The sequence below is a fragment of the Miniopterus natalensis genome, chromosome 13, assembly GCF_054644295.1.
Source record: "Miniopterus natalensis isolate mMinNat1 chromosome 13, mMinNat1.hap1, whole genome shotgun sequence".
NCBI lineage: Eukaryota > Metazoa > Chordata > Mammalia > Chiroptera > Miniopteridae > Miniopterus > Miniopterus natalensis.
Genome location: NC_142093.1, coordinates 40,594,224 through 40,612,063, shown reverse-complemented (window position 1 = coordinate 40,612,063; position 17,840 = coordinate 40,594,224). Strand labels below are relative to the sequence as shown.

At 35.5% G+C, this 17,840-nt stretch overlaps 1 protein-coding gene across 1 annotated transcript in view; it reads left to right on the top strand.

Moving 5' to 3' along the window:
- EXOC6B (exocyst complex component 6B) overlaps positions 1-17,840 on the top strand; it is a 442,612-nt gene that overhangs the window by 70,962 nt on the left and 353,810 nt on the right. Inside the window, exon 6 of the mRNA XM_016202591.2 lies at positions 805-1,009. Within this exon, the coding sequence (XP_016058077.1) occupies positions 805-1,009 (205 nt within the window). The remainder of the gene's footprint in view (positions 1-804; positions 1,010-17,840) is intronic.

The following is a 17,840-nucleotide window of genomic DNA, read 5'->3' as shown; positions in this document are numbered from 1 at the left end:
TAAACTAGTTTATTTTATATAACATAGCTATTTAAGCATTTTTATGTTTACTTTTTGCATGGTATATCTTACTCCATTTTCTACTTTATAACTTATTTGGATCCTTGAATTTAAAGTATGTTTCTTGTAGACAACATATATTTTTATCATGCTTTTTAAATCCTTTCTGACAATTTCTCCCTTTTGATTGGAGTATATGTAATCATTAATATGGTTGGATTTTGCTCTTTTGTTTCCTGTGTTTTTTATGTCATTTTTATTCTCATTTCTGCTTTCTCCCTTTTTTTGTGCATTAAATAACTTTTAGTGTGCTATTTTAAAATACCTCTGTTAATTTTTTTAATGATTATTTTTTTGAGTTATTTTCTTCGAGGCTGCTCTGTGTACTATAATCTGCATCTTAATTTATTATAGTCTACTTTAGGTTATTGGTGATACAATTTTAGTATAATATAGTAGTAGTTTTGCTTCAGTCTAGCTCCATTTCTTCCTCTTTTGTACTATTTTGTCACATATATTATATCTATATATTTTATAGAATCAACAATGCACTGTTATAATCATTGCTTTAAAAAAATCTAAGAGAACAATGTTTTTATTATAATTTACTTGTCTTTTAATGCATATATTTATTAATTGTTAATAATTTGAGATTTTCCATTGATGTTTTTATCAAAACTTAATACTGAATTTGTCGTAATGCACAGTGAAAACTAATTCAGGCTAGAAATTTTGCCTGAGGAATGTATCTGTGACCCTTAAGCAGACTGAGTTGAGCTAAAGGTGATATAATTCCTTTTATAGGCATTATCCTGCACTGAAAACTCTGGAACATCTAGAGCATACCTATCTCCCTCAAGTAAGCCACTATCGATTCTGCAAGGTGATGGTGGATAACATCCCCAAGCTGCGAGAAGAAATTAAGGATGTCTCTATGTCTGATCTCAAAGACTTTCTGGAGAGTATCCGCAAACATTCAGACAAAATTGGAGAGACTGCCATGAAGCAAGTAGGTCTTGGGTTTATGATAGGTTGGCCAATGACTTTGCAAGTATTTTGTTAAATTCTTTTGCTAAGTGTCTTAATTGTTTCTTGTTTTAAGGAAGTCATTCATTTTTATGGGAACACATGATTTAAAAATGTGTTTTATTTTCTTAAAAGAGAAATGAATTATTTGCTAGTGTATATATATATATTTTTTGCTGTGTGCATGTTCAGTAAATATTGATCAATTGTAATGGTTTATATTGGGGCTTTGATGAGGTGGTTTTTTTTTCAGTTTTTTTTTTTTAAATACTTACCTTGGCTTTGGATATGATTTGAAGCCCAAGATTTTTAAAAGTTCTCTTTCTAGTTAATGAGCATAATTATGCTGTAGGTAAATACCTTTGGTTGGTATTTACTGTGTAAGCAAGTTGTCATGTTACAGATTTGAATATTTCTGTAATTGTTATTTGTGATATCATTGGGTGTTAACGAAAAAGGCCTATTGGGAAGTGCTGTGAATTATGATCATCGAAAGGGATTTATTTAAAGCTTACAAATTAACAAACGTGTTAGAAATATTTAGATGTTTTTCCTTTAATTTCCTCATCTTTAAGGCACCAAAGCCAAAAAGAATGTCTGGATTTCTTTTGTTACTATGAATAAAGAGCAGGAATGATTTGCAGTGCTACTTGCTCTTTTGAAATTTAAGTCACATTGATTTTATTAAAATTTCTCAGTATACCTTATGATGTAGCCTGCAACAATAAATAGAGGATTCATTTGTTTACAGAAAGTGTTTTTTTGTTCTGTATACAACTGTTCTTGAATAAGTCATTTGTAGTTCTTATTCTGTGGGGAAGGAGGAAGTAGGTCATATTTGGGGCATATATTCAGTCTCAGCTGGCCTTGCTAATCTTTCAGATGTCTGATTCTGCAGAAGAGATTTGCCTATTGAGAATCCCTTTCCTAAGGGAACACAGATATTCTTTTCCTCTTCATTTTAATTTTGTCAGTGTTATACTTTACAAAGTGGAAAGTTTAAAGCTAATTGATGATAAACCTGGTAGAAATAATGATACCATGTAATTTTTTTTAGTGGTGAAGAAACAAAACTAATCATTGAAAATATACCTTTTCACTGGTGGGTGATTGATTTTTTAAAAAATTCTCACCTGAGGATATGTTTCTATTGATTTAGAGAGGAGAGAGAGGGAGGGAGGGAGGGAGGGATGGATTGGGGGGCGGGGAGGGAGAAACATTGATCAACTGCCTCCTGTATGCGCCCACAACCTGGGTATCTGCCTGGACCGGGAATCGAACCTGCCACCCTTCGGTGCATGGGACAGCACTCTAACCAACTGAGCCACAGCAGCCAGGGCCTGGATGATGTTTCGAGTATAGTAATTAAAGTATTTTGTAAGATAAGTATTGTAGTTGATTAATTTTTCCTAAACTTTCAAAATGTAGGAGAGTATAGGACAAAGCCACTGTGGAAGCTTCCTTTTTAAATGTTTCTTTTCCTAGGCATCTACTTGAGAAATGAACTTTATTTCCTTTTTGGTGAAAGAGAGAATTCCACAAAGACTGTTATTTCATTCAATGTGAGATTATTTGGTACCTTATTTATCTGTAGAAATTAAGACCCAGGGTAGAGAAGTGACTTACTCAAGCTCAGACAACTTGTAAAAGTCAGATCCTGTAGTAGAATTCAGGTTAGATTGAGGTGAATTTGTCTACTGTGGCACTGTATCTGTATAAACTGTTAGCTGTTAGCTATATTTTTTGTCATATAAAGAAATAATGAAGAGACCTTTTGTGAATTCAGGACTTTTAATTAACTGATAACCCTTCATTCCTGCAATAAAAATGTCATCTCACTCTAGCTTTGTTTGCATATGTTATTATCCTGTGCTATAGTACATATAAGATCCTTGAATAAAGATATTATATATACACATTTTTAAATCTTCTATAATACCTAAAAGGCAAGGAAAGTAGGTGAGAGAGAAAATACCTATACTTTGTAGATAGTGTTCAGTAAATTTTTGTTTGAATTCATGGATGTTGGAAAAGGAGAAGAAATGGTTTATTTCTCACTTATGTCAAGGCCCAAATTGTGTTCCTGATGGTTGTATTCACAGTGGTGATTTAGGGACTCTTTCCATTATGTTTCCTGTGCCATCTTTAATATGGCTTTGAAGATTGCTGCAGAAGGGGAGAGACCGAGGGGTGTTACATTGGGAGTGATTTTAAGGGCTAGGCATGGATGCAGCATATTATCACTTCTACTCATATTTCATTGGCTAGAACTTAATTATATGGCCATACTGACCTGCAAGGGAGGCTGGGAAAGGTTATCTCACTGTTTCTAAGAGGAGAAGGACGGCCTACCCTCTGGTTATCAAATATCTCTTCACTCTTCCTTTCATCCATAGAATACACTTTCCCTTTCCCTAAGAGGGGCAACCCAGTATCCTCCCCAGTCATTATATCCATCTCAAAGTCTAGCATCTTCCAGAGATGCTCAGCATTCTCCATCAGATCCATATATGTCTCTTCAAGGGCTGGTGACCAGGAACTAGAATGACAAGTTATTTGGATCTGTGTCCCCTCCTACCTGCAGTATACTAGGAAGTAGCAAAACTAGAATAACTGCAACAAAAACTCCCATGTAGCAAGGGGGTAATGGGAAATACACAGTATCTCTGCCTCATAGCAAGACATGTGATCCTTTTGGGCTGGCACTGGGAAATCCTTCTGCCTTGGTAGTGGGGAACTTCGTGCTTAGACATTGACTCCTTGCCCATTGCTTTTGGGGGCTCCTGGCTGCACCCTGGTTTCCCTTTGTCTTTTTTTTCTACCTACACTTTTGAAGTCAATGCTGGGGAGTAGCAAAACTAGAATAACTGCAACAAAAACTCCCATGTAGCAAGGGGGTAATGGGAAATACACAGTATCTCTGCCTCATAGCAAGACATGTGATCCTTTTGGAAGACGATTTTTCTCTCTCTGTACATCTACATTTATATCTACAACTAACTTCCACCCCCCCTCTCTTCCTCCCTCCCTCTCTTCTTCCTTCTCTCCCCTCCTTCCTAACTTCCTTCCTTCCTCTGCCTGCTGTCTGTTCCTGCAAGTTTAGGGGCCTGAAAGTTGTTTTAAGGCTATGACCAAAGATTTATTTAGTCCAGATTTATGGGTTTTTGGCATTATAGTTAACTCAAAACTTTGTAGGCCTTTGATCTATTTCTTTCCAACAGGGTCTATGTGGACATCACACCCAGTATTCTTTTCTAAATATAATTTTCAGGACTTTTTTTCTCTCCCTTGTTTGGGGAGGTAGTGGAGGTGAGGTAGCATAGTCCTTGCCTCATGTTGCCTTCTTACCTTAATGGCTCTGTTTTGAGGCTCTATGAAATAATGTGTGGGAATACCATACCTGAATCTGATCTTTGCCTCAGGATTTAGTCCTTTGTTCAACTAGAAGTCTTGGGACTTTCTTCCTCAAACCTTTACCTTTCTTTTCTCTTACTGTTTAGGATTTATATGTGTTTAGCTTTATAACCCTCTGAGGCCTGAGTTTCTGGACTTCTGTTCCCTTAAGTTCAGTTTGCAAGTGAGTAAGTTTCTTTTCTATGGTTTTCTAAAAGCAGAAAGTAAATGCCAGAATACACTGTGATTATGACCGTCCGTTCACTTGTAGAGCTACAGTAGGCACATGGTGTGCCTTTTCATTTATTACAGGTTTCAGTTTTCCCAATTGTTCTGTCACATTATTACAGGGCTCTCCAGGCTTTCAACTTGTGAAATATATATTCTTGCTACCTACTGCCTGATCTTTAAACTAATGCCATTTAAGTTTTTTTGTTATGACAACACCGTTCTTCCAATACCAATTCCTGTTTTTCTTAAAACTGCCTGCTGTTATAGCTAAGCTCCAAAATCTCACCATAGAAGTTTTAGTTTTAACTCATGTAAAGTGCAAATGGATATTCTGGTAGGGTCGCTCTTCAAGGATCCAGGACTCTTCCAACTTGTGGCTTTACCACTTCAACCTGTGGCTTCCATAGTTAAAGCAGTAGGGAAAAGAGAGTAAAAATAATGCTTGGAGGTTTATTATGGACCAGGCTTGTAAGTGATACATATCACTCTGCCAACATTACATTGGCCATAGCTTACACACTGCAAGTGAGGCTTGGAAGTACAGTCTATCTGTGTGACCAGGAGGAAGAGGAAATAGGCTTGGGATAGCTAGCTGGTCTCTGCTATAACCTGCTGGTATATAGCCTAGAAAAATACATGTCCTCCATGTCTCTTGCCTATTTTCTTCACAGTTTTACCTCTGACATTTTCCCCATATGTTTGTTTGCCTTCAAATTTACTAATTCACTTTTTAGCATTGTCAGTGCTGCTATTCAGAATTGTATTCTTATTATTTTTAGTTCAGCAACCAAGGTTTTGGCTTTAAAGAATGTGTTCTTGTCCTTTTTTTTTTAAGCCTTCTTTAGAATCATATGACAGAACATATGAAAGTCTTATTTATATCGATAGTTGGTCTGGGTGTTTCTAGAAATTATGTAGGTGAATGTGAGTTGCTGCAGTGACCCATGGAATGGGCATTGTCCTTGATACCATGAAATGGTAGAGGCAGTTAGTAAATTGGCTTCTCTTTGTGATACGCCAGCTGAAACAAAGTACCAGAAGGATTGTTCCACAATAATTGAACTTTAATGAGCAAATTAGGCTTCAAACTTTTATCTGAGATTATAATTTCAAACTGTTTATTGTCCAATTTTATCAAAAGGTACAATACTATTTGAGGATGATCTGAAGGATATGTAGTTTATTCATTCGTCTGTATTTAAGGTTTTATATTGTCTCTGGATAAAACTTTATCAGTGGGAAGCTCTTTGCTTTGATTGCTTGTGGTAGGCAGAATTCTAAGGTAGCCCCAGGATTCCTATAATATCCCCTCCCCTCGAGTGTGTGGGCCTGATCTAATCAGGTGAGTTTCTTTAAAAGAGGGCCTGCAGGTCAGATATAGAAGTTAGAGAGATTCAGAGTGGATGCAGATGCTCTACTGTTGGTCTTGAAGAAACAGATTGCCATGTTTTGGAGAGGGCCATGTGGCAGGAGAACTATAGGCAGCCTATAGTAGCTGGAAGCTATCCTTGGCTGGCAGCCAGCAAGAAAATGGGGACCTGAGTTCTACAACCACAAGGAACTGAATTCTGCCAACAACATGAATTAACTTGGAAGAGGACCCTGAGCTCCAGAGGAGACTACAGCCCTGGCTGATACCATGATTTAGCCTGGTTAAGATGCTAAGCATAAGACCCCAGGAAAAACATGCTGAACTTTTGAACCATAGAAACTCTGAGATAATAATTGTGTATGGTTTTAAGCCTCTTCATTTGTAGTAATTTGTTACACAGCAGTAGAAAACTAATACTCTCTATTATATTGGTCTTGAATAGAATTCCTTTTTACTGAACTACAGTTTTATTTTGCCTTTGGATCTAGGAAACAGTGGGGTAGCCTGCTTTAAAATGGTGTCTAGGTAGAAGTCTCTGAGTCTCCCACCTGTCTTTCAGTATACTTGGAAAGCTGCAGAAAAGTAAGAAAATGTGCAATTATGATAACCAGGTTAGAAAGTTAATCATTTAGCAAAATCTGAGGAGGAATTTTAAAATTGTCCATTCTACTTCTTGTTTTTTCATTCTATTTCTTATTACCAGTTGAATTTTAAGTTAAGCAGTCATGTTTTTATTTTCAAAATATCTTTCATATTCTGATATATATATATTTAACATTGGATTGAAGGCATTTCATGCACCCACCTATGGGTTCTGCCATGGAAACAGAGCCAGCTTTAAAGCAGGTAGAAAAACCCTTTCTTTTATCCCAGCTCATTTTCACTGTTGATTGTCTTCCAGGGTGATTCCAAAATAATGTGCATATCCGATTTGGAATTATTTTAGCTCGAAGTGATTTTATTAAAAAAAAAGTCTAACGAAGTTCTTTGTTGTCTACTGTTTTCTACTTCCTTTTGAGATTGATTTCTGTAATTCACTTATGGAATTGATTTGTACAAGAGGGAAGTTCTGTATTTCTTATTTTGATTAGTTTGCCTTAGGCTTTGTGGGGCTAAATAACATTTATAATGTAAACATTCTTGGCTAGGTTGATTTCTGTGTGAGGCCCTTTAATGAAAGGAAGGATTTATTTACTTTTAAAATTCTAACTTGGGCTTGCCAAATTATATGGGGTATATAACTGATGCTTAGGCAAGGAACTGGTTGCTTATAAAAGAAATTGAAGACTTCCAGCTATTCTTTCTTTAGTAACTCATTTTAAAGAAACTGACCTTTGGGTGAGATTAGTTGTCACCATGGTCCTTTACACCTTACACTTTATTTGGTTAAGTATTGACTGGAGCAAAATGTGCTCTTTTTATTTATTGTGTAGACTATCTTTTGACTTAGGTCTGGCACAGTACTACCAGCTGAGTTCACAAGCCATGTAGTGACTGTCAACTAAAAGCAATATTGCTGTTGAAACCTCTTTTGTGCTGGATATTATGCAACACTTCCACAGAATATGGCCTTTGGATTCAAAGAAGTTCGTATTCAGTTGGTCTGGTGTTCTTGGATTAACTTTATATTCTCTTTTCTTCTTGATTTTGGTATTTATTTTTCATTCCTTGCTCTTTGCTGTTAGGGTGGGGGTAAGGTGGGAGAATATGAGAGCTGTTTTAGAATAGGGATTCTTGAAGTAGGCAGCAAACAGAATAGCTATGGTAGATAGTATAATTTGAGTTTTCTGTTAAGTAATATGATAGTTAACAGAACAGACTTTGAAGTTTAGGTTAGACACCTAGATTTACCACTTGCTAGCTGTATGACAACCAGCAAGTTACTAAACATCACATTGAGTCTTCTTTTAAAAATTTTATTTTAAATTATAGTTGACTCACATTGTCTTTACAACAACTCTATAAAGTTGGAATTTTTAATATTCTTTTTAAAGATGTGAAAACATTTAGGGAAATCAGATACTTAGCTCAGTCCCAGGCGTATAGTAAAGGCTAAATGAAAAAAAAAAAAAAAAAGAACTATCCTAGGTGAATGGAGATTTTGAATAAACTAAGAGTGTGGAGGAGAAAATAAAGAGGTTAAATGTGATGTATTGAAATACTTTTTTTTTATTCCTAGAATTCAGCTTCCTGTGATATTTTCAGCCTGGAATTAGATCTCATTTTAAAACAATTTTTTTCTCCTTGCCTTAAAAAGTTATTTCTATTATATATACTTCCAAAATATTTTAAATGTGATTTTAGTTAAAAAGAACATATAAGTGAGTTCATATGGAAATTGTCTTTCTCTGACTGCCTTATTTCATTTAGCATAATACTCTCCAGGTCCATTCATGCTGTTACAAAGGGTAAGATTTTCTTCTTTTTTATGGCTGAGTAGTATTCCATTGTATAAATGTACCACAGCTTTGAAGGGATTACACAAAGAAAAAAAAGAAAAACTCATGGACGCAGATAATAGTCTGTGATGGTCAGAGCAAAGGGAGTGTGGGGAAGGGAGGTAGAAGAATGTAAAGGGGGAATAAATGGTGGTGGAAGGAGACTTGACTTGGGGTGGTAAACACACAATACAGTGTACTGATAATGTATTGTAGAATTGTGTACCTGAAACCTATATAATTTTATTAACCAATGTCACCCCAATAAATTCTATTAAAAGCACATATATATTAGATAAACCATTAAATTTAAAAGGTCAGTATCCTTTTACTGATATTTAGTTGGGGTAAGAAAAGAAAGGTAATTTATTCCCTTAATTTATTTTGAGGACAGTATTACAGTTTGGTTTTGAGGCTTTCTGTTTCTTGGTAAAAAGGAACCTATGTGGTGTGTGTATATGTATACATAAATATATTAGAAAAGATATTGTATCAGCTTTATTTTCCTTTTATCAAACTTTAAGAGAAAATTATCATATGAACTCTCAATATAGTTTGTGAATATGGCTTTGTGGTTGGCTTGTCCTAAAATAGACCATTGCTTAGAAAATCTAGAGGAAGAGCAGTTATTACAATACTTATTCCATCTCTCACAAATATACATATAAACATATATGTTTGTTATTTAAGATTAAATTCTTTTGAGAATATTCCTTTTACGGAGCTTTGGTTGTACTGAAGAGTAATGATACTTAATTTAAAACAATATAGAATCACAAGAATAAACTGATGAGTAGAACAGAATGCAAGTACAGAAATTGATCCATATATATAAGAATTTAATAAGTGATAAAGGTGGTGTCATGCAACAGGCATAGACACACACAAAATTAGCATCACACATATAGGTGTAAAATAAGTTCTCCCTCAGTAAATCTTATAAGCAGAAAGGTTAACACAGTGCTTGGAAACACCATCCTCCTGTCATTCTGTGGAAGGATCTGATGTGTTCAGCTACGTCGTACAAATAGTGGGACATAGCTCAGGAGAGGGACCCTACTCTTGTATCATTTACAAGGAAGTTAAGAGGAAGGCTGAGAACATCTAGTCAGTATGTACTAAGTGGATCCTTACTGTTCAGTTAAATGACTTGGCTAGAGTAATTCTCATATCAGTGCTACTTATATCAGCTGAAGAGACCTAATTCAATCTTACTAAACCAGCTCATTGTTAAGCTATGAGAATGGGGAAGGCAGAGAGCCACTAAGGGACATCTCTAGCAGTGGGGAACACCATAAACATGATTGTTACTTTACTTATCTGTCTTCCCAACCAGTCTGTGGTCTCTGAAAGAGATAGGACCTTATCTTTTTGTCTTCAGCCCTTTACCAGCATAGTACTTGGTGATTATAGTTAATAGATCAGTTAATGACTATATTCTGTGTGTATTTAATTAAATTTAATGTATCAACACCCTTAACATTTTTCAGGAAAAACCATCTTTTTTTTTTTTTTTTTTTTAAATGTTCTAAGGTATATGCTCTTAGTTACCAATGACTTTAAAGTATATGACAGTGTCTAAAATGGCTCTTTGAAAGGATATTGAAAGTACTGTGGAGGTGGTAAGAAGTTATCAAATTGACTTCTTGTTAAAGATGGTGGATTGAACGCATACATTTATATCTGCTGCCTCTCTAAACTCATAAAAACAACATCTTAGGGAATTTTTAAAAAACCATGGGCTCCCAAACATAAAGAATGCAGGAGAGTAAGATGATAGCAACATTTTTTAGAAGCTGCAAAGTAGAAAGTATGGTAATTGTCCAAGCATACCCAAGAAAACTCAGTCCTAAACCAGTAGAAAATGTGGATAACAACCCAATTTTTAGTGTTTTGCAGAACCCCCATCCCTTAGAAATTGGCAGCATCAGGTTCCTCTGGAAAAGGGGGGTAAAATCAATACCCAAACAGAAGGATTGGTTGAATTTTGATTTCAAAAGCAGTTAAGACAACTGATTTCTTCCCTTGCACGCCCTACCAGTCAACTGCCTCATGCCAGCTCTAGCAGAAGACCAGAGGAGAATAGATGCAAGTTGAAGATAGGGTTACCAAACCGAAAACAGTACAAGTTTATATACTAAATATTGAGATTTATCCTCAATCTTACAGCTCTCTTTTCTGATTTGGTTTTCAGAACTCTAATAGTGAGGCTTAAATCTTTCATATGTGAGACTGGAAGATACTCTGAATAATATGATTAGCCCAAGAGAAATGTCCTAAAGATATGTCCTACGAGCAGTCCCCAACAAAATGGACAGGTCAGGTCTTTTTGAAGTCCACAGCTTACTATACAGATGTACATGCACAGAACTTTCAGTCAGCTTTTTAGTTTCCTAATTTAAAATATGAATGGATAGCTAAGGGTTACCAGACATTTAAGAAGAGCCTCTAACATGAAAGAGGTTAGTACAAATGCGTAGATATTTTACAAGAAGAGGAAAACAAAAAAGGCAAACCAAAACAAACTGTCATCAATAATAGCATTAAAGAGATGAGAAAGTAAATTACATGCAAAAGACCAGAATGCTACATAAAAGGTGGAATTTAGAGAACAAAAAGAATGTTTAGAAATTAGAACTGTGATAGCAGAAACCACTTAAAGGAGGGTTTGGAAAATAAAGTTGAAAAATATCTTCCAGAGAGAAGAGTAAAAGAACAAAAAGATGGAATATGGGAAATAGAAAATCTGTAAGAATATTAAGGAATCATCCAGGAGATCCAGCATTTAATGCTAGGGATTCTAGAGAAAGAAAGCAAGGAAAATGAACAGAAGGAATTCAGTCATAGAAATAATGTGGGAAAATTTCCCAGAATTCGAAGACATGAACTAACAGATTAAAAGATCCACAAAGTGCCGAACAAAAGGGATGAAAATAGACTTACATTAAATCATGTTCTGAAATCTCAGAAGCCAGAGGACAAAGAGAAAATCCCAAAGGCCTTCAGAGATAAAAAACAGATTACATACAAAAGATTTGGTGTCAAAATTATTTAGACAATACTGGAAGCTATACTGTAAGCTAGACAGAAATGGAGCAGTGTCTTTAAAGTTCTAAGGGAAAATGATTACACATCCATATTTCCATATGTAACCACAATACCAAGCAAGTGTGAGGGTAGAAGGTGTTTTCAGTAATGAAAGGCCTGAAAATTTTACTTCCCATGAACAACAACAAAAAGGATCTGATATATTCAGGACACAGAAAATCCAATAGAGGAGAGAGGAAGATAGAGTTTCTAAGGTAATGGGTAAGGGAGGCAATTGGTTGACAGTGGAGTAGCAGGGCAGATAGTACAACTAGCACAGCCTGGAGCATTTTAGAAAAACTTAAAAGATATTCCTACGAAGGTGAGTGTGCTAGAATACTGGACATATTTATGCATATTGAGAGGAAATTCAGATATTTGGGGAGAACTTGGGAACAAAGTAATGATAAGTACATAGAAAACTAAGCAAACATATACATAAGAAAATTATTAACTCCAGAAAACAAAAGTTTCGTAAGAAAGAAAAAGTGATTGTAGGATCTTACATGGCTTGACTGTGAATTGCATTTATATAGTTATAATAATTAAGTGCTAAAAGTTAATTATCAGATCAATCCATTGATTTATCTTTGTTTTTGAGAGACAGGTTAATGGACACTGTGCAGATGTGGGGTACTAGTGTGTTATGTATGTGAATGAGACCTAAATCTTCATTTTCCAAGGTGGAAAGTCAGTAGACGATGTTTAAAACTAAAAATACACAATAGCCAAAAGGCAGAAGCAAACCAAGTGTTCACTGACAGATGAAAAGATAAACAAAATGTGGTATCCAAATTCAGCAGAACAATTATTCAGCCTTAAAATAGAAGGGAATTTAATACATGCTACAACATGGATGACCCTTGCAGACATTGTGCTAAGTGAAATAAACCAGGCACGAGAGGATGAATATTGTATGATTGCATGTATGTGAGGTTCCTGAAGTAGTCAAATTCATAAAGATAGAAAGTAGAATGATGATTACCAGGTGCTGGGGATAGATGGGGGGATAAATGGGGGGATAAATTAGTGTGTAATGAGTACAGAGTTTCATTTGGGGAAGATGAAGAAGTTCTGAAGATGGATGGTGATGATGGTTGTACAACAATGTGAATGTACCTGATGTCACAGAACTGTACACTTAAAAAGAATAAAAATGGAAAATTTTATGTTATGTATGTTTACCACAATCAAAACCCTAAAAAAACAGGCAGTAGTAGTACACATATCCATGCTATATAGAGATAAACAGGTAAGCATCAAAAGAGTGGTTGGCTTTGGGGGAAAGAGGAGAGGAGGAAACTGTTGTTTCTCATAATAAACTCTGTAGAACTATTTGACTATGTACACCTTAAGTGTGCATAGCTTTGCATGAGTAACTTGCATAAAATATATTGAACAATATAGAAAAAATAATTTGTCAGATTTGGAGTATATATATGTATTAGACAGGATTTGTTGGTGGACTAGATAGGAGATTGGAAAAATTCTCTCAGAGTACAAAGGAAGAGTCACCCTTATTTAAGGGACTATTTATACTTAGCTTTAGCATTATTGATTTTCTTTTTTTCTTTATGAGAGGTAATTGAGCAGTCTTCAGTACTCAGATTCATAGATGTCTCAAGATGGAATTGGAATTATGTGTTAGATGTAAATTAAGTTAAGGCCCATTCCGTTCTCTGTTCTGCTATGTGCCTCATAAAGAAAAGAACAGATAAATTTGATAGAATGGGCAATAAAGCAAATGTTTTTTATAATGTAAACATTTTGAAGGTAATGATAAAGGTTGAACATTTGTGATAGTCAGAATGATCTCTTTCCTTTGCTTGAATTCTTAAGGTAAATATTTACCTGCGTTCAGAAGAGAATATGATTACTTCAGCACCCTCTCTTGGTTGCTAAATAAATTTCACACTACTGCACATCTGCCACTTGCTGCAGGCCCACACACTGATTTCGTGCTTGGGCACGTGTTCTGATGAGCGAGTGGTCCCTGTGCTGCTGCAGGAGAAGATTGGGAAAGAGGGAATTAGAAGAACAATGAAGGAAAATTGTGCTGATAGGCTAGCCTTCATAAAATTGGCTTGGCCTCAGAGTCTTGTGGTAAAGGGTCTGTGGCCTCATTATAATTTCATTGGGAAACAACTTTTTGTTAAATTTAAAATAAAGGAACATGACCCACACTGTGAAGTTTTTCTTGGGTGGTTTGTACTCTAATTGAACTTCATTCCAGTACAGCACTCCTGGAATTTCCTACTGCCCCCAAGTGTCATAAATAAATGCACCGCGCTAATGTGGAAATGAGGTTCAGTTCACTGAACTAAGTAACTTTTGACTTGAACTTGAGGCTAGTACTTTAGATCTAAGTTATGAGGTGGAAATGATTGATCTTATTAACATAAGTAAGATACTATCTGGCTATGTTTTTATTACTTAATTTAACCTCTGAAATATGCAAGGATATGGAAGAGGTTATTTAAAATGATGCCTCATATATGATATGTACATGTATAGCCTAAGTGATGTTAAACATTATTGCACAGGGGGCCAAGAACAACCACTTTATTATGTTTATTATCAGGTAAACTTTAGATTGGTCAGGCACAGCCTCTTTCTGCCTTTCTAAAAGACAAATGGAAGCAAGATGTATTTTTCATCTCATCACTGCAGTGGACTACTAAAGCTTGTGTTTAACAGGTGGTGATCTCTCATTACAGGTCTAAATGAGCTAGTCTTCTTGTGTTGTCCTTATTTATAAAGTTACTATCACACTTTGCTTGTATATCAAGTCAGATAGAACAACTGCATGATTGAAATAAGAATAAATATTTTAAACAAACACTTGCTTCTCTTTTACTTCCCTTCTTTTACATACTAGGTTTTTTTCCCTTTCTTTTTTCTTCTTCTCTTCTTTTCCCCCTTATTTTCTCTCTCTCTTTTCCACTCTCTTAGTGTAGAAATCTGCCTTGCAAGACCTGAGGGTTGAGCTCCTTTCTGAGCAGACGTACATGCTGACCCCCAAGTGGGAATCTTTATTTTTAAAAATATCAACCATGATATAAGATCTAAAACCATAAAAAAGTTTAACTCATGTTTGAAAGCTATAGTATTTGCTCTCTATTATGTGTATGTTTAGCTGTGTGCATAATGGTTCTTTGGCTAAAGAACAACTCCAGCTGTGGCATTTTTAGAGGGCAAAGACTTATCAGTTCTGGTTTGTCCCAGATCCCAGATTTTCTTGATATTTGGATATAATTTCATTATTAATTCTAATTAGATTAGATAGATTCTAATACCTAATTTGATATCAACACAGTGAAAAGAGTACAAAGCAAACAAGACACCAAGGACATGTTTTAAAATGGTTGTAAATTTTGCCCATTTTAAAAGGAAATGGGATTAATCCTTTAATCCTGCCTGCAGATAGTAATTTATTCTGCTGTTTGAATTCCATCTTAAATTTGGTGAGTGCTTTCTCACATTTAGTTCTTATAAGTTTAGATCTATTTAATATAATTTTATAAAGTAGATCATATAGAGCATGATTAATATGTTTGGTCATTTCAATTGTCTTATTAAAAAATGCTTTTGTTGGGGTAGCAGGGATCATTAATAACCAAAAAAATAGGTCTCTTACGAAACTGACTATAGAAGTTACTGTAACATTTTATAAGTAGAAGAAATATGAGTTATAAAATATTATAGTCAAAGAGGAATTAGCACTAACCAAATTTATTTAAAAAAAAATGATTGAGTTTGATTATATTGATTATAAGAAGACTTTGAGATAGTGGTCTAAGATTGTAGACCCCTTAATATACTTAGGGGGAAAGGAGACATTGATGACACTCTTAAGGACCATAGGCATTTACTTATTATGAACTTGACTTGTACTAATTACAAAGTAGGAGAGATAATGCCCTACCTTATCTTTGTCATTCCATTATAATGATACCACAAAATACCATGCAACAGTCAAGCCTTTTTCTGATAATTTTAGAGAGTGTTCATATGCATTCGTAGTCAAGTCTTTTTTTGTGGAGAAACTTCTGTAGTATCTTCATTATTAAAGAATATAGGTTTGGAATCAAGAAAGCTAGGTTAAAGCATGGCTCTCACTTATAATGTGAGTAGACAAAACATTTAATCTAAGCCTTCCTTTCCTCTTTTATTAATAAGAGTCAAATAAGATCATGTAAGTAGAGTACTTAGCACTATGTCCAACACACAGCACACACAATAAATATGGCATTTTTGGATGATTTTTGTTTTAAGATCAAAGTGATTTTATCAGGCAGTTAAAGTCTTCACTTGGGGGTAGCTTGGGTATTGATAGCCTGATACTGTCTTTCCCTCTCTCAATCTTGTTAAATGATTGCAACTCTGTTTTTCCTTGAGTATTTTAAACAAACTGATTTGGACAAGCATGAGTCACTACTTTTGGAGGGGAAAATTTTTTTTAGCCTTAAAAGGTTTTTTTCAGGCTTCAGTGTTAAATGCAGGGATTTTAATTTTAATTTTATTTTTTTACTATATTTGCAATGGTGGCTTTAATGTCAATGAGAAACTAAACCCTAGATGTGTTTAAATGAACAATTCGGACCATAGAAATTAATTAGACTGAAGTGGATCTTGCAGAGTATAGTGGATCCAAATGTGAGGTTTGGATCTAGAGGCCTCTCTAGACCCCATGGTGTTCCCTTTGACTTGAGGGTGTCTCTTACTGGTCCCGGAGAAATCAGTTGAGAATTCCTAGAATTGTGCTCTCAGCAAGTGGTTTATTCTTATTCTCTGTCAGATGTTTTCTTTACTTAGCATAAAAGCTCCATCAAAATAATGCTAAGGGAGTTGATATGTGAGGAAATAAAAAGAAACGGAGAAAAAGAAACGTTTGAACCTGTTCATGAGGGCCAGAGAAACAGACTTAAGGATGGTCTGGAAGAGAGGACTCCCGCTTATTTGTATTTTCTCAGTCAACTAAGTGAGTCATGAAGTGAATCAAAAATACAGGATGCGAAGCACATCCAACAAATAAGGAGGACCACTAGCACTTCACTTAATTCTGCTTCTCCGCTCAGTGATGGGGAAAGTGGCATTTCTCTTACTTGCTCTTGTTTAGACCTCAACAGAGAAATGAACATCAAACCAAAAGCACAAAGCTAAATTTTTGCAATTGAATTGTGATAGGTGAACATCTAAATTGTTGCTTTTTCTAGTTCTTTGGGATTCTAAGGTTTCGAGGCTTTATCACTTTGAACCTGAATCTCTTGGGATGGAATCTTTCTGTTTTCATTAGGAGGTGAATGGATTGGCGACTGCCCCAAGATGGCCAGGGAATCTAACACTAGGACTAGGAGGTATGGGACGGTCAGATTAGTAGAGTTGAGTTTTCAGTCAGACTTCTCTGTTCTTTGTGCGAGGCTATGAACAGTGCAATGGCAAGAGTTTATACTGTGAGCTGAAAGTTTTCAACCGATTATGTTTTCTTTGTTTTGAAAACTTGCAAAGAGTTGTTTTGTTGACAAGTTCAGGCTACTTTACCTTCCTGACATACTTTTCTAATTGCACATCGATAGCAAATTTAGAACAGCTTTCAGTTATTACTTGTGTGCGTGCATGCGGAGGAGAAAATTCTCTGCAGATTAGGGCAGTTGTTTGGGAGGAAAGAAAGGCTTGGTCAGGTTGTGGTGCGTATTTGCATGTGTATGTGTTTGTTTACACTTAGAAGTCGGCCAACCGTGGATGCCTCTGTGTGTGGTTAGACTTTAATACAGAGCAGTGATAATAGATCTTTATATAAATTTTTTAGTGTTTGGAAATTTTTAAAAATTGAGAAAATAATTGTTTTAGAAATGAGAGTGGCCTGATAGGGGAGATGATCACACTCTATACCAGTGAGATGTTAATGAGATTGGGAGGAAAGTAGTGAACAGAAGAGCTCTTAATTTTTAAAAAAACAGTCTTACAGTGCTGATGCTTAAGGTGTGTTCTGGCCCAGCCAGCGTGGCTCAGTGGTTGAGCATTGACCTGTGATCCAGGAGATCACGGTTCGATTTCTGGTCAGGGCACCTGTAGGGTTGCAGGCTTGATCCTTCAGCAGGGGGTGTGCAGGAGGCAGCAGATCAATGACTCTCTCATCATTGATGTTTCTATCTCTCTCTCCCTTTCCCTTCCTTCTCTCTGAAATAAATAAAAAAATATTAAAAAAAAGAGATGTGTTCTGTCCTTTGGCACACAACATGAAGAAAGTGGATTTTAAATGACAGGGGACCCACTTGCAGAACAGTAGGTAA